This window comes from Struthio camelus, chromosome 1 (assembly GCF_040807025.1).
Source record: "Struthio camelus isolate bStrCam1 chromosome 1, bStrCam1.hap1, whole genome shotgun sequence".
Taxonomy (NCBI): domain Eukaryota; kingdom Metazoa; phylum Chordata; class Aves; order Struthioniformes; family Struthionidae; genus Struthio; species Struthio camelus.
In genome coordinates this window covers 92646189-92664779 of record NC_090942.1, presented here as the reverse complement: position 1 = coordinate 92664779, position 18591 = coordinate 92646189, and the positions used below count along the sequence as shown (strand labels likewise).

At 38.1% G+C, this 18591-nt stretch overlaps 1 protein-coding gene across 10 annotated transcripts in view; it reads left to right on the top strand.

Annotated features, from left to right (window-relative positions):
- The window catches only part of STXBP5L (syntaxin binding protein 5L), a 194597-nt gene that overhangs the window by 89447 nt on the left and 86559 nt on the right, over positions 1-18591 (top strand). For all 10 annotated transcript variants that reach the window (XM_009689641.2, XM_009689643.2, XM_068957926.1 and 7 more), the window contains exons 6-7: positions 10924-10987; positions 17993-18076. In XM_009689641.2, coding sequence (XP_009687936.1) covers positions 10924-10987; positions 17993-18076 — 148 coding nt within the window. The remainder of the gene's footprint in view (positions 1-10923; positions 10988-17992; positions 18077-18591) is intronic.

Genomic DNA, 18591 nt, shown 5'->3' with positions numbered 1-18591 from the left:
ATAATGGAGTGTAATGGTCTGTATTACTCTATGTAGAACTTTTCTTCATTGAATTGTAGAATAATTTGCATCGGAAGGGACTTCTGGAAGTCTCTAGACGAAGTCCCTGCTCAAAGTAAGGCTGATCTCAAAGTTAAATCAGGCTCATCAAAACCTGATGATCTTCTTGAAAAGTTGCTGATGAACTTAAAAGGGCAGGTAATGAGCAGGTTTTAGTGGCTGTCAAATGTCGGTTTCCTGACAGGCTAACTCAGCTTGTATGTGCAGTGCATATGAAATGCAGGGAGATGTGTAAGAGTCTGACTGGGATGAGTCTTTGGTCCTTGCCAGTAAAAGCCACAGTAGAAATGAAAAAGTACTTCTCTGCTGTTTCCTCTGTGGAATTCCAGCAAACAGAAGTGCTGCAGACAAACTCGTACTTCATGCAGGTACAGAGACTTATGCTTCCTGTTGTGAGGTACCTGTAACCTTTAGGTAGTACAATGAAATTAATCAAGGTCAGCGGACCAAGACGATAGCATCCAAGAATACATTTACAGGCCTCCTACCTTTCAGTGGTGGATCTAATTCTCTGTCTCAAGCAGAGATCACATTGATAGCGGTCAGCTTTTTCCACAATCCTTCCCTTTGCCGTGTTTCTTTTATAATTATTGCCTACTTACTGTTCACTGTATCCCCTAGGCTGACAAAACTGATGCCCCTTTTTACTTCTTCTGCCCTGCCCCTACCAAACTGTGTAGGCACAGTCATAAAAAGTCTAATTTTCTCTTCAAAGGAGATAAATTCAAGGATTCAAATGGTAATCAGGATTCATACAGTCTTCTGGTAAAACTTTTGTCCTTTTCTGAATTTTAGAATGTTTTTCTTCCTTTTGTAAAACTTTGCTTAGCTCTGTTCAGTAGTTTTAGTTGAAAAAAATCTTGCTGGAAAATGTGATTTAATCAAAACCAGAATTAATATGTTCATTTTGGTGACTTTCTTCAGAGGGGAAGCATCTTAATTATTTCCTCTCTCATTTTGTTTTGATAACGTTGGTATACTTAGAGTTTTCTTTTGATTTTTATATTTTTAAAAAGTATTATATGCACTGAATTGGATATGTAATGTCTTGGAGAATTTGAGAACAATGGACTTTTGTGAATATTTAGAATTTTTCTTCCTCCAAATATTAGGATGCTTTTCTTCTGTGGAGAAACCAATTTCAAAACTTAAGTTTTTATGAAACTGAAGTTTTACACCTATTTCCGCTTCCTAATTAGTTCAAAACTCTTTTGCATAAGTCTTTTCTTTCTTTTTTTATGGCTATAATATAGCTCTTTTATTGAGAAATGATTAGAATGATGCTTTTATTCAATGAAAAAGTACTTATGTGGGGATACAAGGGCTGCTTACTAATGAGCTTCATTGCTGACTTACTGAGATAGGCTAGATGCTGTGCAAGAGGCGGCCTCCTGAGAACCTTTTGGTAAACTAGCAGCCTCTCTTGAATTTCTTCACTATGTTTTGGCTATACAAAAATATATTTGTTTTATGATTTTTTTTCTTCCAAAAAATTGTTAAAGATAATAACAATGTGATACAGATATGCCTTCTCACCTCAAGTACTTGGAGATACTGCATGGTTACCATAATCATTTCTTCTGAAAAAACTTTTTTGTCATGTACCACTTTGGTGACAGTTGAGTACAAGTATTCATTCATTGCAGCTTTTAGTTCTATCGATCTTACAAGTGTACCTTGATCCCTGTAAGCAGTGTGCTAATCTAAGAAGGCTGTCTCCTCTCCATGCTGTCTCCTCTTGTACTTCTTGATATTGGATGGGGGAAGTTGTCCTCTCCTGTAAATACAGGTAGATACTGGGATGCTATATGTCTTCAGATTAGTTTCTCTGTATTAAAGTGAGAGGCTACTGGAGATAATGGTGATGTTTACCACAGCAGACACCTTTAACAGATGCTATAGCACTGCTGATGTTGAAACTAGGTAACTTTTCCTGGTAAAGTAACTTGAACTCTGTCTGGAATATGGCATAAGATAATAACAGACTATCAACTGTCTTCCAGTACTATTACTTTCTTGTGGGAAAAACATAACTTAGATTACTTTTTAAAATGAATTTGATTAACTCTAGGTGTGTTTCATGAGAATGGGCATTTAGTGGTAGACTTTCCTTTTCGATCGTACTGAGCTGTATTTTTACAAGAACTATTTTATTTTGGTCCAATGGATGTGTTCTTATTTGATTATATTTTTTTAATCTGCTGAGTCATATTTTTGTATTCTAGAATCACATAATAATTCAGGTTGGAAGGCACCTCAGAAGGTCTCTAGGCCAACCTCCTGCTTGCAGCAGGATCAGCTATGAGTTTGAAGATGTTACTATTCTCTGTAAAGCTTAGAAGTAGAGCGTTTGCTTTCTGTGCAGGCATATTTGGGTCAAATTTACTGGCAAAGAAAGCCCAGTAAAAATGATTGCTTTGTTACGTTCTTAACGTCCTCTGTTCAGATGGAGAGTTTATGAATAGAGTTTTGAGTGTGTCAGGCTTGTATGTCATCTGCCCAAACAAGCCTGAAGGAGTTTTCCCTCTTTACGCAACTCCCATCTGCAGTTTCTACAATTGCAGGCTAACAACTTGATTTTCTCTCAAAATCCATGTTCGTTATTTACACTGACTTGCAGTCCCCCTCTGATGAAATCCTAGTGAATTCTCATAATGTGACTTTAATTCAGTTGTCTTCAAGATTTCAAGGTTTTACCCTGAAAATGAGTAAAAGATGGAATTGATACAATTTTTAAAAACCTGAAATGTTTCAGCTTTGGAGTGTTAAGCTGTGTATTACCATATGTCTCTGAGTCATGGTAAAGCCACATTACGGCTGGTTTTGTGAGAGTGGAAAAAAAAAATCAGGTAAAATCAGATAAATCAGATAAAATTCCAGTTCTCTCAGTTCTCCAGATCATGAATGAGGAGAGCCTCCACAGAAAGTAGAGATTAAGATAACCTGAAAAGGTTAGAATGCCTGTGTTGTCATTTCCTCCTCTGGAAAATACGTACAAGCTATATTGTAGTCTTTCATCACAGAATGAATTTCTCCATGTAAGGTCAGGATGCTGTTGTTCAACAAGTAATGTAAGAAATGGTTTTGCATAGGTGCAAAAAATATGGGGCATAGAAAATGTATTCCAACAGCTCATTTTAGTCCATTCATAGGCTTACCAAGCTATTAACTTCACAGAGAGTTTCTTCAGACTGACTGAGATTAATTAATTCCGGAGAAAATAACTGCTCACTCTCAGGGAAAAAAAAAAAACCAACACTGTCAGGTAGTGAGGGCCATAAAATGACTGCAACAATTTTTTTCTAACAGTGGTATGAAAGAGGAATAACTCCAGATGTAACCTTTTTGGTCTTTGCATATAATGCAAGAAATCCCATTGCTTTGTCCTACATGTCTACTATTGACTTAAAATGTAGGGGAGTTGTTTGTTTGTTTGTTTGTTTGTTTGTTTGTTTGTTTGTTTTCATCAGGAGCTTATTCCATTTGTGTTTTTTTTTTCTGTTTGGGTTTTTTTTTTTTGCCTCCTTTTGTATCACAATGTACTGGAAGAGCTGTAGAGCACTACATTTTGGAATGATAGTGTTTTTCTTATTATTTTTAAGCAATTCAGAAGTAACAAGAATAGAAATGCATCAGAAAGATTGAAATACCTGTTTTATCTGTGATGAGACTACTGTCTCCTATATAGGAGAAATCACCCTGCTTGCTTTAAACCGTATGTAATACCAGTGAGAAATTAAAGCCTGAACAAACTAGTAATGCAAAGGAAACATTCTTTTTCTTTTTATTTGGGATGATTTTCGGTACTAAGGCATAACTGATGCTGGAAATTGCAAGAAAAAAACCGTTATAAATCGTGTGCACTGTTTAAGTTGCAGTGGATGTCACCTTGTTCAGAGCAAAGGAAGAAGATTAGAATATAGGTAGTTTTAGAAACATTTGCTCTAGTGATTCTTGTCTCAGCTATTTTTATCTCATGCATTACTACTACCTCAGACCACAATAAAAGCATCTTTTCAGCTGAGAAGAAATAATAAGTTAAAGCTTTTCTGTTTGTCATTTCTTTGGCGCGCAGCAGAGCTAGTCCTTAATTAAATACATTGTTTGCTCATCATACTGCTTGGTTTTCCACACTCTAATCAAAACCTTTGGAAATAGGTCTAGAACAGAGGAGTAGTCAGTGACCTCAACATATGTCTGCGTTTACTCCAGCTACTGTGGGATTATTTTTCTCAGCCTGCTGGGTCAGACATTTTGGAAGGTCATGTGGTGTTTGGGTTGCAGAAAGATCTCACCAGGAGTCCACCAAACTCAGAAAATGAGAAATCTGCAGTCTCACCCCCTTCCCAAGTGTGCAGATTCCAGGGTTTGAACACCTCACTAATGAATGAATAACTGAAATTTGTCAAAAGTTATGGGTTTTGGAGTATCACAAAAGTGGGAAAAATGGAAGTCAGTTGTAACAGATTCGTAACTTCTCTTTCCTTCCTTAGCCCTTTCCTTGTGCAGCTCCATTCTCTAGGTGTGTCTAAAAGCCAGCAGTCCCACTGTGGTAAAGGAGAGGTAGCAGCCCAGGAGCAACTAGATCACAGCCTCTATGCTGTGACACAAGTTGCGTGGTGTCCTTCTTCTAGACACTTTAGAAATCAGTTGTCTAAAAAGCTAAACATGCATCCCGAGGCTGAAATGATGCTTACTTGCCCCAAGCCCTAGCCTTAATCCACAATATGGGAACTATGTATCCAACTTTTTTTTTTTTTTAGTTTCCCAATAACTCTACCAATGGAAAGAAATTCTTAATGTCTGGTGCACAGCACTTTTGTGAGAGCAGAACTGCAGATGATTTCTGACTGCTGACACTATAGGAATATCTCTTTATGCCTATCCTTTTCTCAGCACTGTTATGTTCAGTCATCTCCAGCTCCATTGACTAATATAGATGTTTTACTTTTTTTTCTCTCAACTTCTTGTTCCACTTTCTACCTCTGACTGATTTTCATTCTTCTCAGAAATCTTTACAGCCTGGTTCTTCTGTAATTGTACTTTCTATTTTCTTAAAAGAAAAGTTGTTTCCTCTTGGTTTAATTCTTTTTTGTCATGTAACACTTTAACCTGCTTTAAAGATTGTCTTGATATTTCATGAAGTTCTTTCAACATTACTTATGCCACTTAGTTTCTCAGAATGAATAGAATTTCCCGGAAGGATGGTATGTCTTCGCATATCGCTTATATATTTTCCCCATTTTCCTCATTCCAAATTGTAAAATTGCTGAAGATTTCTTCTTTTCGAGCTTTCTAATTTTAAAATAAATCATGTAAAACCTTGTATCCTTACAAGTTTTGTGAATATTTATTTTCACAATAAATAGTTTCTCCATTTCATTCCTGTTCCTCCCATTAAGAGTCAAGTCTTACATAATTGGCACCTCAGCTCTTCTTTCCCAGCACAAACATGCCCCAAATAAATTACTACATACTGCTCTCAGGAATAACTTCTGATGAAACAGGAAACAGTTCAATAGATCAATAGTTTGTTAACGCACTTGTAGTCTTGTTATGAGAACCTTTTGTTCCATTTTTCAATTCTTCTACGGTCTGTTTTTGTGGACGTTCTCCTCCCAGGACTAAGCAACTCGTTCTTTCTTCTTGTTCAATTGAAGGTAGCTTTCTGAGCTTCTTTACTGCAGCTCATAGCTGATACTTTTTGGACTTGACCTGCTACGTATGAGCTTGGCTTTGGTTTTGATCCTTCTCGTCTCTTTATAGAGCTTTATCTTCTCATTTGCTCTCAGCCATATCCCAGCTAGTATCTGGAAATGAAGAATTCTCTGCGCAAGCATTTCAATTCCACTTTATTTCATCTGCTGCTGCTTCATTATTTTTCTCTTCCTCTAGGGTTAGGATCTAGTTACTTTTTATGCAGTGTCACAAAGACAGCTAGAAGGAATGCCTGTGTAGAAATATCTGGAATAAGCAGCAGTGTGTTTTATTCAAGATATCCTCATATTTTTTTGGTTTCCCAGCACGTTTTCATCCTTTCCAGGAACTTCTGGATCTCTACTTTTGTTTTTAATTTAATTCAACAGCGCTTTCCTTTCTTTGCTACTGTATGACAGCATACAGCTTTATCATCTCCTTGACATTTCTACCGTAATAGCAGTGAGAGGAAATAAAATAGTTTGTTTACTGAGGCTAAAGCTATAATGAGGCAAAATGTTGTCTTGTGTAGATATTTCCGCATATAGTATAATGTACTGTATGCAAGTAGTAATTACTCTATCTGTAACTCTGATACATGAGTTCTGTAAACTAATATTATTGATATAACATAGCTAACTAAATAATCGCTTCCCATAAACCTGCTTGTAGTGCAGTCACGATGTCTACCTTAGGAGAAATTGACTTTAGAGCCTACAGCCTGGCAGTCATTTTATGTACAATGCTTTTCTAGGGCTCCAAAAGACATCGCTGTTGTCTCTGTATATTCTTTTCTTGAGGAAACAAACAAATGTACATCAAGTAAGACACTTGTATTAAAAACCAATCTTCCTTTGGCATATTCCTGGTCTTAATGTGCAGCACAAAGGATTAGATTTAGGTTTCTAGGATTAGCTTTGGGCTCCACGGTGCTGCACTAGGAGAGATGATATCACTTCAAGAGAAGCAAGAAAGCTGCATTGCCAGTGAGAAAATGGTTAATCATGTCTCTCCTTCTGTGCTCAATCATAGGGCAGGATCAGAGCAGCAAGGGAAAGACCATCTGTGTTCCTTCTCACACACAGTTTTCTTGCCTGCTGCATCTGAAATGGTGTTATTTTCTATCAAACAACTTCCCCAAACATCTCCCCCAACGCAGCACTGAGTCTTAGAAACCAAACCAAATCCTTTGTGCTTCACGTTGTGAACCTTCCTCATCGTTCAGACCAAAGAAGAGTCAGTTTTGATGCAAATGCTTTACTTGATCTGTATCTTCTTGTTTCTGCAAGGAAAGACTAAACATAAAAATATATATTTCTTAGAGCCCTGGAAAAGTAGTGGAAGTAGAAGGATTGCCAAGGAGTAAGCTTTCTAATCCCAGAATGCTTCAAGAACATCTTGTTGTCATCACCCCAGAAACTCTATGTGAGATCTTGTGTGTGATGGCAAGTCTGAATTGAGTCTTAGGACATAAAATCATTTGGAAAAGATCCTTTCTCACTTCCTGACAGAGTTAGCGCTGTGACTGCCGAACTCTGGTACATGTTCTTACCTACCTGTAATCAAAGCTAGGCACTGTCAGACAGTCATGGTATTAATACTTGATATAAAAAAAAGCTAACAAGAACTGAAGCAAAGACTGCTGGCATAGGTGTGAAAGCAGAGCAATAGTTCATTGAGCCTATTTTTTGATAGAATGACACACCTGCCAAACTAAAATAATACAACTAGAAAAAAATGGAAATAGTCTGGAACCTAATAAAAAGATATTGCTACTAAAGAAAATAAGAAGTGCCTAATATCTTGAAAAGCAAAACGAAATTCTATTACAGTGTTTCGGAATGCAAACCTCATAGGATCTTCCAGCTATCATGATACAGTAGACTCGGTGAAAAACAGAAAGATGGAAAAATGCAGGAGGTAGGAGAGCGTATGGTGTTGTTGAAGATTATCCCGTTTAGCTGTTTGGAAGCCAGAGGCTATTCCCCTGCAAGAATATAAAAGGAAAATAAGACTGATATTAAAAGACAATTCCTTATCATTTACAGAGGAAGAAGGGGTTTGACATGTTTGACATCTTTGTATGACAATGAAAGTATAATTAGCCTAAAATTAGATGTAATATGGAGTAACTACAGGTCATGTAACAATGTAATTCCCCCTGAAGATAAATAGAGGCTTACTTTAGTATGCAATAGTGTGTGTATAGCTTAAAAAGAAAACGGTGGTTGTGCTACTTTGATTAAATTGTTCTCAACTTTTAAAATTCATAAGTAGAAAGAGCAATCTAGATGGGATCAGCCTTCAGCTTAGAAAGACAGTATGCTCTTTCCTTTGCTTCCTCCATTCCCCTCTTGCCAATATTTCTGGTCAAATACCAATGCTGGAGTAGCCAAGCAACCTAACCTGCCTAATAATCAGCTCAATGGGCTGGAATAACTGGCTGAAAACAGCACACCTTGTCAGACAGCTTGTGTGCTTGTGCTCCTTCTGCCATTTTGCCTGTCATCAGCTTAGTCAAGCCTGGCATTTGCTCGGCTCTGCTCAGTCTTCTGTCTTGCTAATCAGCCTAGAGCAGTCTTGAAACTATACTTTTTTTGAACACCAAGAAGTGCTACGTACAAAGGCAAAGAAAAATGGATAAAGAGTGTACTGGAGTGGTTCTCGTTTGACTACAAAGTATTCCAGATAGTGTCTCCATCTGCCCAATTCTTCCTCTTATTCTCCTCCCTTCTTTTCCCATCAGCCTTTATTTTCGATGCTGGATGCTGTAGGGGAATAAAATTATGTGTGGCAGGATGTAACCTATACCGACCTAGTTCTTTCCTTCAAAATGCTTTGACCGGTCCAAACAGTAAACCTCTGTCAGAAGCAAAGTTTAAAGCAGCCTAGAATGTCCTAGGATGCCATATGTACTCCTTGAGGACATACAGCGCAGAACATGAATGGGTTTAAGCCCTGTTTGTGAATATCCTTATCCCACCTCTCAGTTCCCTGTCACTGCCCACTCCCAGGTCTGACTTTGTAGGAAATTTTTATGTCAATATAAGTTACTTAGAAGCAGAAGCTCCCCTTTGGGGAGTTAGCTTGGATAGAAATGACAGCCAGGCCTTCTGCTAACCATGCCTCTGCAAACAGTCCACTGGAAAAATTGTTGCATTCCATGACTCAAGCCAACTGAGTACTTGCTGCTGGCACCATTAAAGACAGTCAGTATAAAATGTCACTTTAAAAATAGGCTGTCCGGTGTGTTCCTGCTGATCTCACTTCTGTACTGGGATATGTTGTATAGTGCTCATGTGGAACCTTGCTCACCTAAACATCACGTAGGAAGGTAAAATGCTGCAGTTATCTGTGGAAACATGATCTGTCAAAGCTAACGGTAGCATGGGATCATTTCATGCAGAAGATTCACCACAGAAGTGGCTGCCCCACTGCCCCTAGCTTTGTAAGCCAAGTCTTATTTTTAGTGTTTGCAATGTATGCAGCTAACAGTAGTATCAAAACATGTAAAGGAGTGGAGCATAGCCTTGGGAGGCTGCCTGGCCTTTAGATGACTCAAAGTTTTGCATCTTTTTGATCTGGAGCAAACTTAGTTTGGAAATCTAAGGATGTCTGGAGTAGTTTTTCATTGTCTTCAGCACATAAATAAATACCAGAGAAGGTCTTTGCCAACCTGCCTTGGCCTAGCTTTGGTACACACCCTCACCTGAGAGGTCCTAACAGTTGAGATATTTAAAACATCTCATGGAAAAAAATAGAGGCCAGAGGAAAGTGGGCATGCTCTAAAGAATGTCGGAATGCATCGTTATGGAGAGGGGAGGGGCCTATGCACGTATTACTCTATAATGTTTTAATGTTCAAGTTGCCTGGAAATTTTTGCATACTACCCTTAGTCTTGATTTGGAGTCCAACATGGCGGAACAAAGTGTTTTGAGGCCAGTTTTGCTACAGTTCTGTATTTGAGCCAAAGGGGGAGGCATACTCTTAGTTTTGGGGATGCCTTTGAGGACTTCGGTTGGAGAACCTTTTGTTTTGTTTTATTTTGCTATGATTTTTATACAGCTGTTTCCAGCAGATTTTTTTCAACGAGGAGTGTACAGAATGTTAGATTCAGCTTCTAGGTGAATGCTTAGCTTTGTGGGCTCTGCCAGTCTCTGCCATATTTCTTCTCTTAGTGAACTTTGTTGAACCCAGACCAGCCATGTAAGCAGGGACAGCAAGTCGAAATCCTATGTTGATCTCTATGGCATGTGCACCCTGGCCACAGAATCTAGGGGGAGGAAAGGACCTGTACTGTGCAGGCATTCAAATAGCCTAAAGCTCTACGGGCTGGCATTCATCTTTATGCTCTGTATGACTACCAGACTGCAAAGGACTGGTCAGAAAGGATGACAGTTCAAAAATCTTAATCTGTCCCTTCAGCTTCCTATGATTTGCATTTGCTATCAGGTGCTGGACAATGGTGACTTGAGCAGCAGTCCTTGTACTGAGTTACATAATAAGTTGCTGATAGTTATTGCGATAAGGTAGGAGATAGCATGAACAACAGGAAATCTTTATAGTGTGTTATGAAGGCTCATGGGATGGGTCTGATGGCTGAGCAGCCTCACTGAACAGGTGTTGTGAGTGTAACTGTAATAGTTGGTCTGAAGATAGCATAAGGCTTTGTAGAATGGACAAAGGCAAGATGCTTCATCTTGGAAACCTCACTGAAGCTGATGGAGCAGTGTAGATGAGGTTACTGAATCCCTATCATTCATGAAACTGATGGGGCTTGAGATCAGTTATTGAAATGAAACCAGTGAAGACTTAATGAATCCTTGACAGATTAGCCTTGAAATCAGGCAAAGGTGGAGAGCAGGGAGAGGGAGTGGGCCACAGAAGCGGCAAAAAACCCTAGAAATTAGATGAAAATTTTAATGTAATGAGAAGACTAATGAGATTAAAAATTAAAAAAGAAAAAAAAAGGATTTAAAGGAGAGTCTTTACCAATAACAGAGGAAAAAGGAAATATGAGGAAGACACAGAAAGATTACGATAACCTTCAGGTAAGTATCTTCCCCTCTTGGGCTTTTTAGAATGACTTTTAAACCATTTGAAGTACAGGGCTCTTTATACAAAAAAAAAAAAAATCACAGATTTGAATTGATTTTTGTTTTGCAGATCCACAAAGACTCACCCTGGGCCAGTAGTACATTTAAGCGACAGCCCAAGAGATGAGGGAAAAGTGAGTACAACTAATGATATGAAACATTACAATATTTCATAGCTCTCACTGACCTTAATAGCACTTTGTTTTTGCTTACTCACTAATTTAATTATCTACTTTCATTATATGTCTGTAAGGGAACTTTTTACGGTTTTTTAGAAAGCAATTCTCTCTGGAAAATTTTAATGAGAAAAAATGTTACAGTTCTGAGGTACAAACAGCATACTGTACTTTGAAATCTACAGTCAGTCAAAATTGTTCCTGAATAAATAAATTTGAGTTTTTCTTAAGAAAGAATTGACTAAAACCTGTGTGAGGACTTCAGGTTTGGATAAGCGTGCTATTTTGAGGGAATTTTTTTTAAGTTTTAATAAGTTTCCACAAGATCATAAGTCTTTTCTTCTGCAAGAATACTCATGATAGAATCCCACATTTGGAACTTGCTGCTGTTTGTGAACAGAGCTCAGAATAGCAAAGAACTGTCAACCAATGGAAACAAAACATATAGTCTGAAAGTTAGGGCAGTGATTGATACCATCAGGAGGCAAAAATCTGAGTCAGGTTTATTTGTATGTAGCCTTTCCAAAATGAAATTTGGTTGTCGCAATACCAGTTTTACTTGTGCTGGTTTTATTTATATGATGGTACTGGATTTTTGAGCATTTTACCTATGTAAAAGGGACATTTAAGTATATAACCATTTTTGTGATGACTTTTGCTAACTGCATTTCAGTAAATGTATATATTGGACTGCATCTTACAAACGGTGTATCTATTTGGCTGTGTCCTTAAGTTAAGTAAGGTGAGGGTAATTGGAAACTGCCAACAGTCTGAATTTCTGATATAGTATAGGGGACTATATGCTGAAATTAGTATGAGTGTCTGGAAAAAAAGGCTGGAGGCTACATCTGAATTTCATTTGTGTTGTCACTCCCTGGACTTTTCCGTACTGCAAACTGAACTATGTGCAAATGATGCACTTGCCAATTAGCCCTCCAACTGCTTGTTATTTCAGATTGGATCTCTAAACCCTTTTGGAAGAATCACAATAGATCAAGCAATTGAGGATAGAGCAAATGAAGGCAATTAAACACTGTGAAGCACAGCGTTTCAGCTTCAAAACAGAAGCTGTCAAGAAATGTTGTTTAACTATTAATGACCAAATACTTGATCGCAATCAAGGCTTATTAATCAGGCATAAATCTTGTCCTCTGACTACAACAGGAGCTGTTGATAACCTACCTAAAGTACACAGTGTAGGGAGTAAGGATACAATAATTTAAAAAAAAAAATTTCTTGAAAGCGAGCATCCCTTAAAAGAATGTCATGTACCATGTCCAAACAGAAATCTAAAGTACTTTGCCATCAGCAGAAAGAGAGAAGATGAACAGGTCTCAGAAAAGGGAGCTATAGAAGAATCTACTTGGAAATACAATTGTTTGTTGTTCAGGACTCATTGGAGACATCTGGGCACTGCTGAAGTACTAGCATACTAACAAGGCTCTGGCAATGGCAAAATCAGATGAATCTCTATGAAGAACGGACAGGGAGAGAGAGAGTATAAAAAAATCTAAGCCATATTGAAACCATTCCAGTGCAGCTTTTCATGCCATTGATAGATTGAGAGTGATATAAAGAACAACTGATGCTAGAAAAACACTTGCAGATTTGCAGAATGTGCCTGTTGATTACATGTAGGGGCAGAAGACTGTGTAATTAATACACTGTTTCACAGTTGCTAGAAGATATCAGGAAAAGGTACACAAAGAGAGGATCCAAGCATTAAATGAAAGACACAACTCCAGATCACAAGAACCAGCAATAGAGAAAATTGTAAACTAAATTTTTCAACTAAGCCTCATCAAATTTTGACTGAAAGAATAAAGGAAAAAAAGTCATTCTTCAGAATGGGGGAGGAGGGGGAGAAAAAGACTTCTGGGACTTTTGCTGTTCAGCATAGTCATAAACAACCTAGAAAACAGGGTAAGCAGTGACCAAGTTTGTTGGACTTCAGGAGACTCAGAAACTCAGCAGTAAAATGGCAATTAAAATTCAGTATAAATAATGGGAAGTGTTACATATGGGGAAAAGAATAATTCTAGCATATAAAACAATGGGTCTGAGCTGATCGTTACTGTTTTGTAGTAAGATTTTGGTGTGATGATTAATAGTTCAGTGAAAATGTCAGCTTAGTGCTCAGTAGCAATCAAAAAAGAAAATCAGTCATGGATGCTTGCCCGCTTCACATACTCTTCTTTGGTTTTTGCTTTTGGCCATTTAAGTACAAGACACTGTGGTAGATAGACCTTTTGTTTAGTTTAGGACAGCTGCTCTTAAGAAACAGATCACAAAGAGCAGTTTCAAAGCAGTTCCACACACCCTGCTTAGCTTTTCAGCTTCAAGGCCAACCAAAGACCATTGTGAGGTGTTTGTGGAAGAAATTGATCTCCCCAAATCACTTCATGAGGGGGCAGCAGATACCTGTGTTCCTTTACATATGCTTCAGGAATTAAATGGTGGGTACAAATCAATCATAATCACTGCTGAAGACACAAATATTCTTGTGCTCTACCTTGGATCCAGTGGTGTATCTTTTCCTAGGATATCACAAAGTTGATTATGGATCTAGGTATGTTTCACTGAGGTAAATAAGTAGCATTCTCCCGTGGGACTGATGTTTAGAGAGCACTGAGTGGATGAGAGTCCTAAAACACAGACAGCTAGGACTATCTTCAGATCTCTTTCTGGAAGTTGCAGGAGTTTATGTGCCCACTGTATATTCATTTCAAAAAAATACTTTATATTCCTAACGGTTCAGTAGTTCATATCAGTGACTGATGACCTGCTTTTCTGTGCCAAAAGGGTTAATGTAGTTTCAGAAGACTTCTCCCATTCACAAGTTTTCCGGAGTGCTCTGCAGAAATTATCAAGGCAGGGTTCGGAGACAGTCTCTGTTATGGATCTAGCAAGTTGTGGTTGGAAGACAGATAACAGAATCTGGGCATTTGGATTGTTGCTTAAGAACAATTTGGGGTCCTGGTGATTGTGTGTGTGAATAAGACTATGTCTGCCAAATGAGTGAGCAAGTATGCATTAATAACAGACTAAAGTGCATAGACGTTTGTAAGTGGCAGATCTGTGGCAAACATGATTTTTAATGCTGACACAGAAGACATTAGCTGCAGTGATCTGCCCAGCAATCTTTCGCAGCAATTGGAGAAAGCTTAATAGGAAATGGTTTAATGTTATTAACCATTAGCTGGCGGACTAAACTTCCTGTCGCTGAGTCTGTATTCTGAGATATAACAACACCTAAGTACAGTGTGCATTTTGGCAGGGTTCCCCACCACCATACACCCAGCTGTTTAGTGCTACCAGGACAACGAAAAGTGCTGGCGTGTACCGGGATGCAATTTGTTGATAGTAAAGGAGAAATCTCCCTAAAACACCATCATCAAAAGCTTCTCACTTTCTTAAGGCAAAACGTGCAGCAACTCCACTATATGCAGAAGATCTTGCCTTGGCTCCTCTCCCCTTTGAATTTCATTCAGCCTTCTGCACTGTTCTTAACCTACAGAAAGCAGGAAGAGTTGCCATTCTGTTTTCTCCCTGCTAACTTAACAGTGTCAGAGAGAGGAGTTTTGGAGATACTCCCTGGGTCACCCTGTAGAGCTAAAGGTTTCCCAACTAACACTTTGCCAGATCAAATACTTCTCAAAAACTTGGACTGTCTCAATACCAATGTGTAAAATGGAGATGCCAATACAGTTCTTTAGTTTCTGTTTAGATTGGAAATTCTTGAACGTAGAGAGATGTATATGGCTATCATGTATGCATCATGTATATGTATAGCTTGTAGCAAAATGGAACATTTTTACCCACCTTTGTCACTGAGTACCACTTAAATACAGTCACTGCAACTAATAAATAAATGACAAATTCTAGGACTTCCCATAAAACAGGAATGTGTTCACTTTTATCTAACAGGAGTCACAGAGGGGGGTCCTTCTCCCACAGAAATGCCAAAGAATGTACTTTGTTGAACATATGAAAATCCTATAATGTATTCAGAAGTTTGAGCTATACCTGATAATAATTAATATAATTAATTATGAGTAATTGAAAGAGAGGATATGAAAATCAAGTTAAAGGGAAATCCTTGCTTCTTCCTTCCCGGACGTATTTACAGGTATCTTTCTTCTTTGTGTTTTCTCTTCCAACTGCACTTCAGGATGTTTTCTCTTCTACTGAGTTAAATATTACAGACATGAAGATTTTCTTATAGATCTCTCAAGTGCTTATCATGACCAAGAGGCATGAGAACGTCAGGGTTTTCTATGGTCCAGACAGGTCAGAATTCAGACCATCATAAATCTGCTAGAGATGAGACTAATTACATTCACTCTGTTGGAGTTCTGACTTTATTGTCATACCAACACATGATCAGTTAAGCAGCACGGCTACAATGGCATATCTGAGCAGATGAGAGATTCCCAGCAATGTAGCAGAGCTGTTCGTCTTTCAGTGGACTTCTGCCTTGAATTTACAGCACTTTGTATCTTGCGATTCTGTAGCGCTGTTGTGTGCTGAGTATTTCAGCAGCAGATCAGGTGGAAGGCTGTCTCTGAAAGGAGGTATTTGGCCTTATAGCAATTACATGGAGCACAATATCTTTGCAAAAGAGAATAACAACAATCAAAAGACAAGCCAGCTTCACCAGGGAGAAAGATTTATTATAAAGCAGGGTCACATATTAAATGTTTTTCTATTCCTTCAGTTTCCTGATTACGTTTGTACAAAAGCTGAGGAGGGAAGAATACTGGCAGATGTGAACTCAGTTCAACTCTCATTTGGTACCCAGCTGTAGTGCACCAGTGCTAGTGTTCATTATGATCTCAGTCAGAAAGGCATTCAGACTCCATAAGGTACTGATTAAAATACCGTTAATTGGAACTAAACAAAAAAAGGAAAAAGAGGATAGATAATCTTACATCCCTTCAAATGCTGGGAACCTCAAGGTGTGCATCATCAGACAGACCTCCAATCAGGGCACAGCATGCTGTCCCAATCTCATCTGTGGAGAAGTTCACCAGCATTTTGGTCTTTAGAGCTTTTACAGCGTTTTCTTAGAACAAAACAATTCTATTCATCATTTCTGCTGTCAAGCAAAAGGGTGTTCACATGAAAACCTGCTACTTTACTTTAAGATAAAGACAAGGACACACAGATGGTGTAGTGGGACACAGCAGCAAGTGGGAGCTGCCTACAGGCTCCTCTGGTATGATTTAGCCAACTGAGTTTATCGTGCAGCCACAGGATCTGTGCAGCACCGCACAGGCCTGAAGGCCAAGTGCTGTGTGCACTACAGCATGGCACGGCACAGCACAGCACAGGCCTGCACCTGCTCAGGTTAACTGTAATGTCGATCATCTAACTCCTTGAAACGTAATAGTTTTCCAGCCAGGATCGCTACGATAGCAGTAGAAGAAATTGCAGTAAGACCCTTCTTTGTTCACTCTCCCAGTGCGAATCTACTAACCCAAAATACTGTATGGCATCCTGACACCAGTGCTATCTAGTTAACTCTGTGCTGTCTGAACAGGATGTTTTTTCACATTTACTCTGCTGCGGAATCACGGAATGTGTGGAATTTTTCCAGCACAGTTTGAATTTTGGTCAGGAGCAGAATTCTTAAATAATGAGATATCATTCGTATTCAAGCACTAAATTTTTAAACTGCAAATCATTCCCAGATTATGTAATGCATCTTCTTATAACAAATATTCTCACAACAATATAAAGAATTGCATCTAGTAGGTCTGAGAAAATTCCCGGATTCTGTTGCACTGGTGTTTATGCATTAATGATATTTATCTTGCTACACAAAACATCACTTTTTTCAATCCAGTAAAGTTTCTTTTTTATGACTTATGCAAGCTAAAATTATTGCAAAGATGCTGATAAGGTTTCATAGACTAAGAAATATTCTTGTTGCTCTTCTGCTCAAATTCTTAATATTGAAACTCTAAATTCTTCCCTGTATTCTGTGATCCGTGTTTTTATGGACAAAGAACAATTGCAATTATCACTGCTAGGTGTATAAAATAGTCCACAATAGAAATCTGTGAGCCTGCCAATTTGGTCATTCCCAGAATCTTCATGTCCAGGACAGGTTCTTATGAAGATGGACTCTATGAGAAGCAATCTGCAGGGCACCTAAATAGGCCAAACTTCACATTTTCCATAAGAACTGAAACTAACTGTGTTACTGTGGAAATATATTGTTCATATGAACAGTACTCAATACTGTAGCCAACCAATAATATGATTCTTTTAGTACAGACCAGGAAAAAGCACTGTGTTCATTTGTTCATTCTTCTTTTTCTCCTGATCATTATTTTTCTTCTCTTTCCTCTTTAAGCAAGTCTTTATTACTTCTGTTTCTCAATTGTGGGTGTTTATAGGACATACTAGTACTAAAAGAAGTGAAAATTGACTTACTGGTTTGTTTATTTTGAGTTCAGAGGAAGATATGTCGTTTCTTATTTTCTGCAAGAGTTTCATCTTCCGAATCTTTTTAAAACAGCAGAAAACAGAATATCTGTAGCTCGGTGAGAGTTTAATGTAGTGACTCTTTCATTTGGCGTTATTTAAGTAATCACTTAGGTGTCGAGCAGTTTTCTCTCCAATCAGGAGACAAGGAAGATAACAGCCAAGAGGAACGCCCTTCATTCATAATTTCTCAGCAGATAATAAATTGTGGGGACGGGCCTGTCACATAATCTTGCAGAAAAAAAGGAAATGTATAAAGCATGTTATTTTTCTTCTATTTCAGAAGTTGAATTGTCAGATAATTTGAAAGCAGGTTATGCGTAGTGTAAACTACAATCTTGCACATCAGTTTGGCATTTCTTTTTATAGTCTTCATATATTTTTTAAATGTCTTAAAATCATGAAGTTGTTAAATGTTTGTGTATACCGTTTGACTCTGAAACCGTAATTGTGTTCATTTCCCTCCTCCAGCTGCTGATAGGCTATGAAAATGGGACTGTAGTATTCTGGGACTTACGCTCTAAAAGAGCTGATTTGAGAGCTTATTATGATGAGGTAAGCAATTTCCATTAATTCAGCAAAAATACTATTCAGCAGCTTGTCACATGTTTTAACTAGCAGATGGCTATTTATTTTAAGGCACTGTTTGTTCTGGAAATACTGTTTGTGCTCTGCTTTTGAATGAGTTATCAACAATAGAGATGAAATCTTGAGATCTCTAATTCTAATGTGTTAGCCTCTTTTGAGTGTACTAAGACAGAGAGTCTCCTCCCCTGGGTTCTAAAAAGTTTATCAGCGTCTCTGTGGGGATTCCCGCTCTTAGCAGAATGTAGTAGGGAGCTGACCCTGAGAAACAGCTAAATTAGGAATTTTATTAGCTTTATTACATATTGCCGGTACATTAATTAGTGTGAAAGGCAAATTGCTGTGTAGGGCTATTCATAATACTTAGTAGTCAAGATCTGAGTAAAAGAATTTCAGTATTTTATTCTCATACGTTGATCAGACTGTTGTTTCTTGTCATTTGTAACCAAGTCTTACAATGTTCCAGATCTGCTAGAAAAGGGATT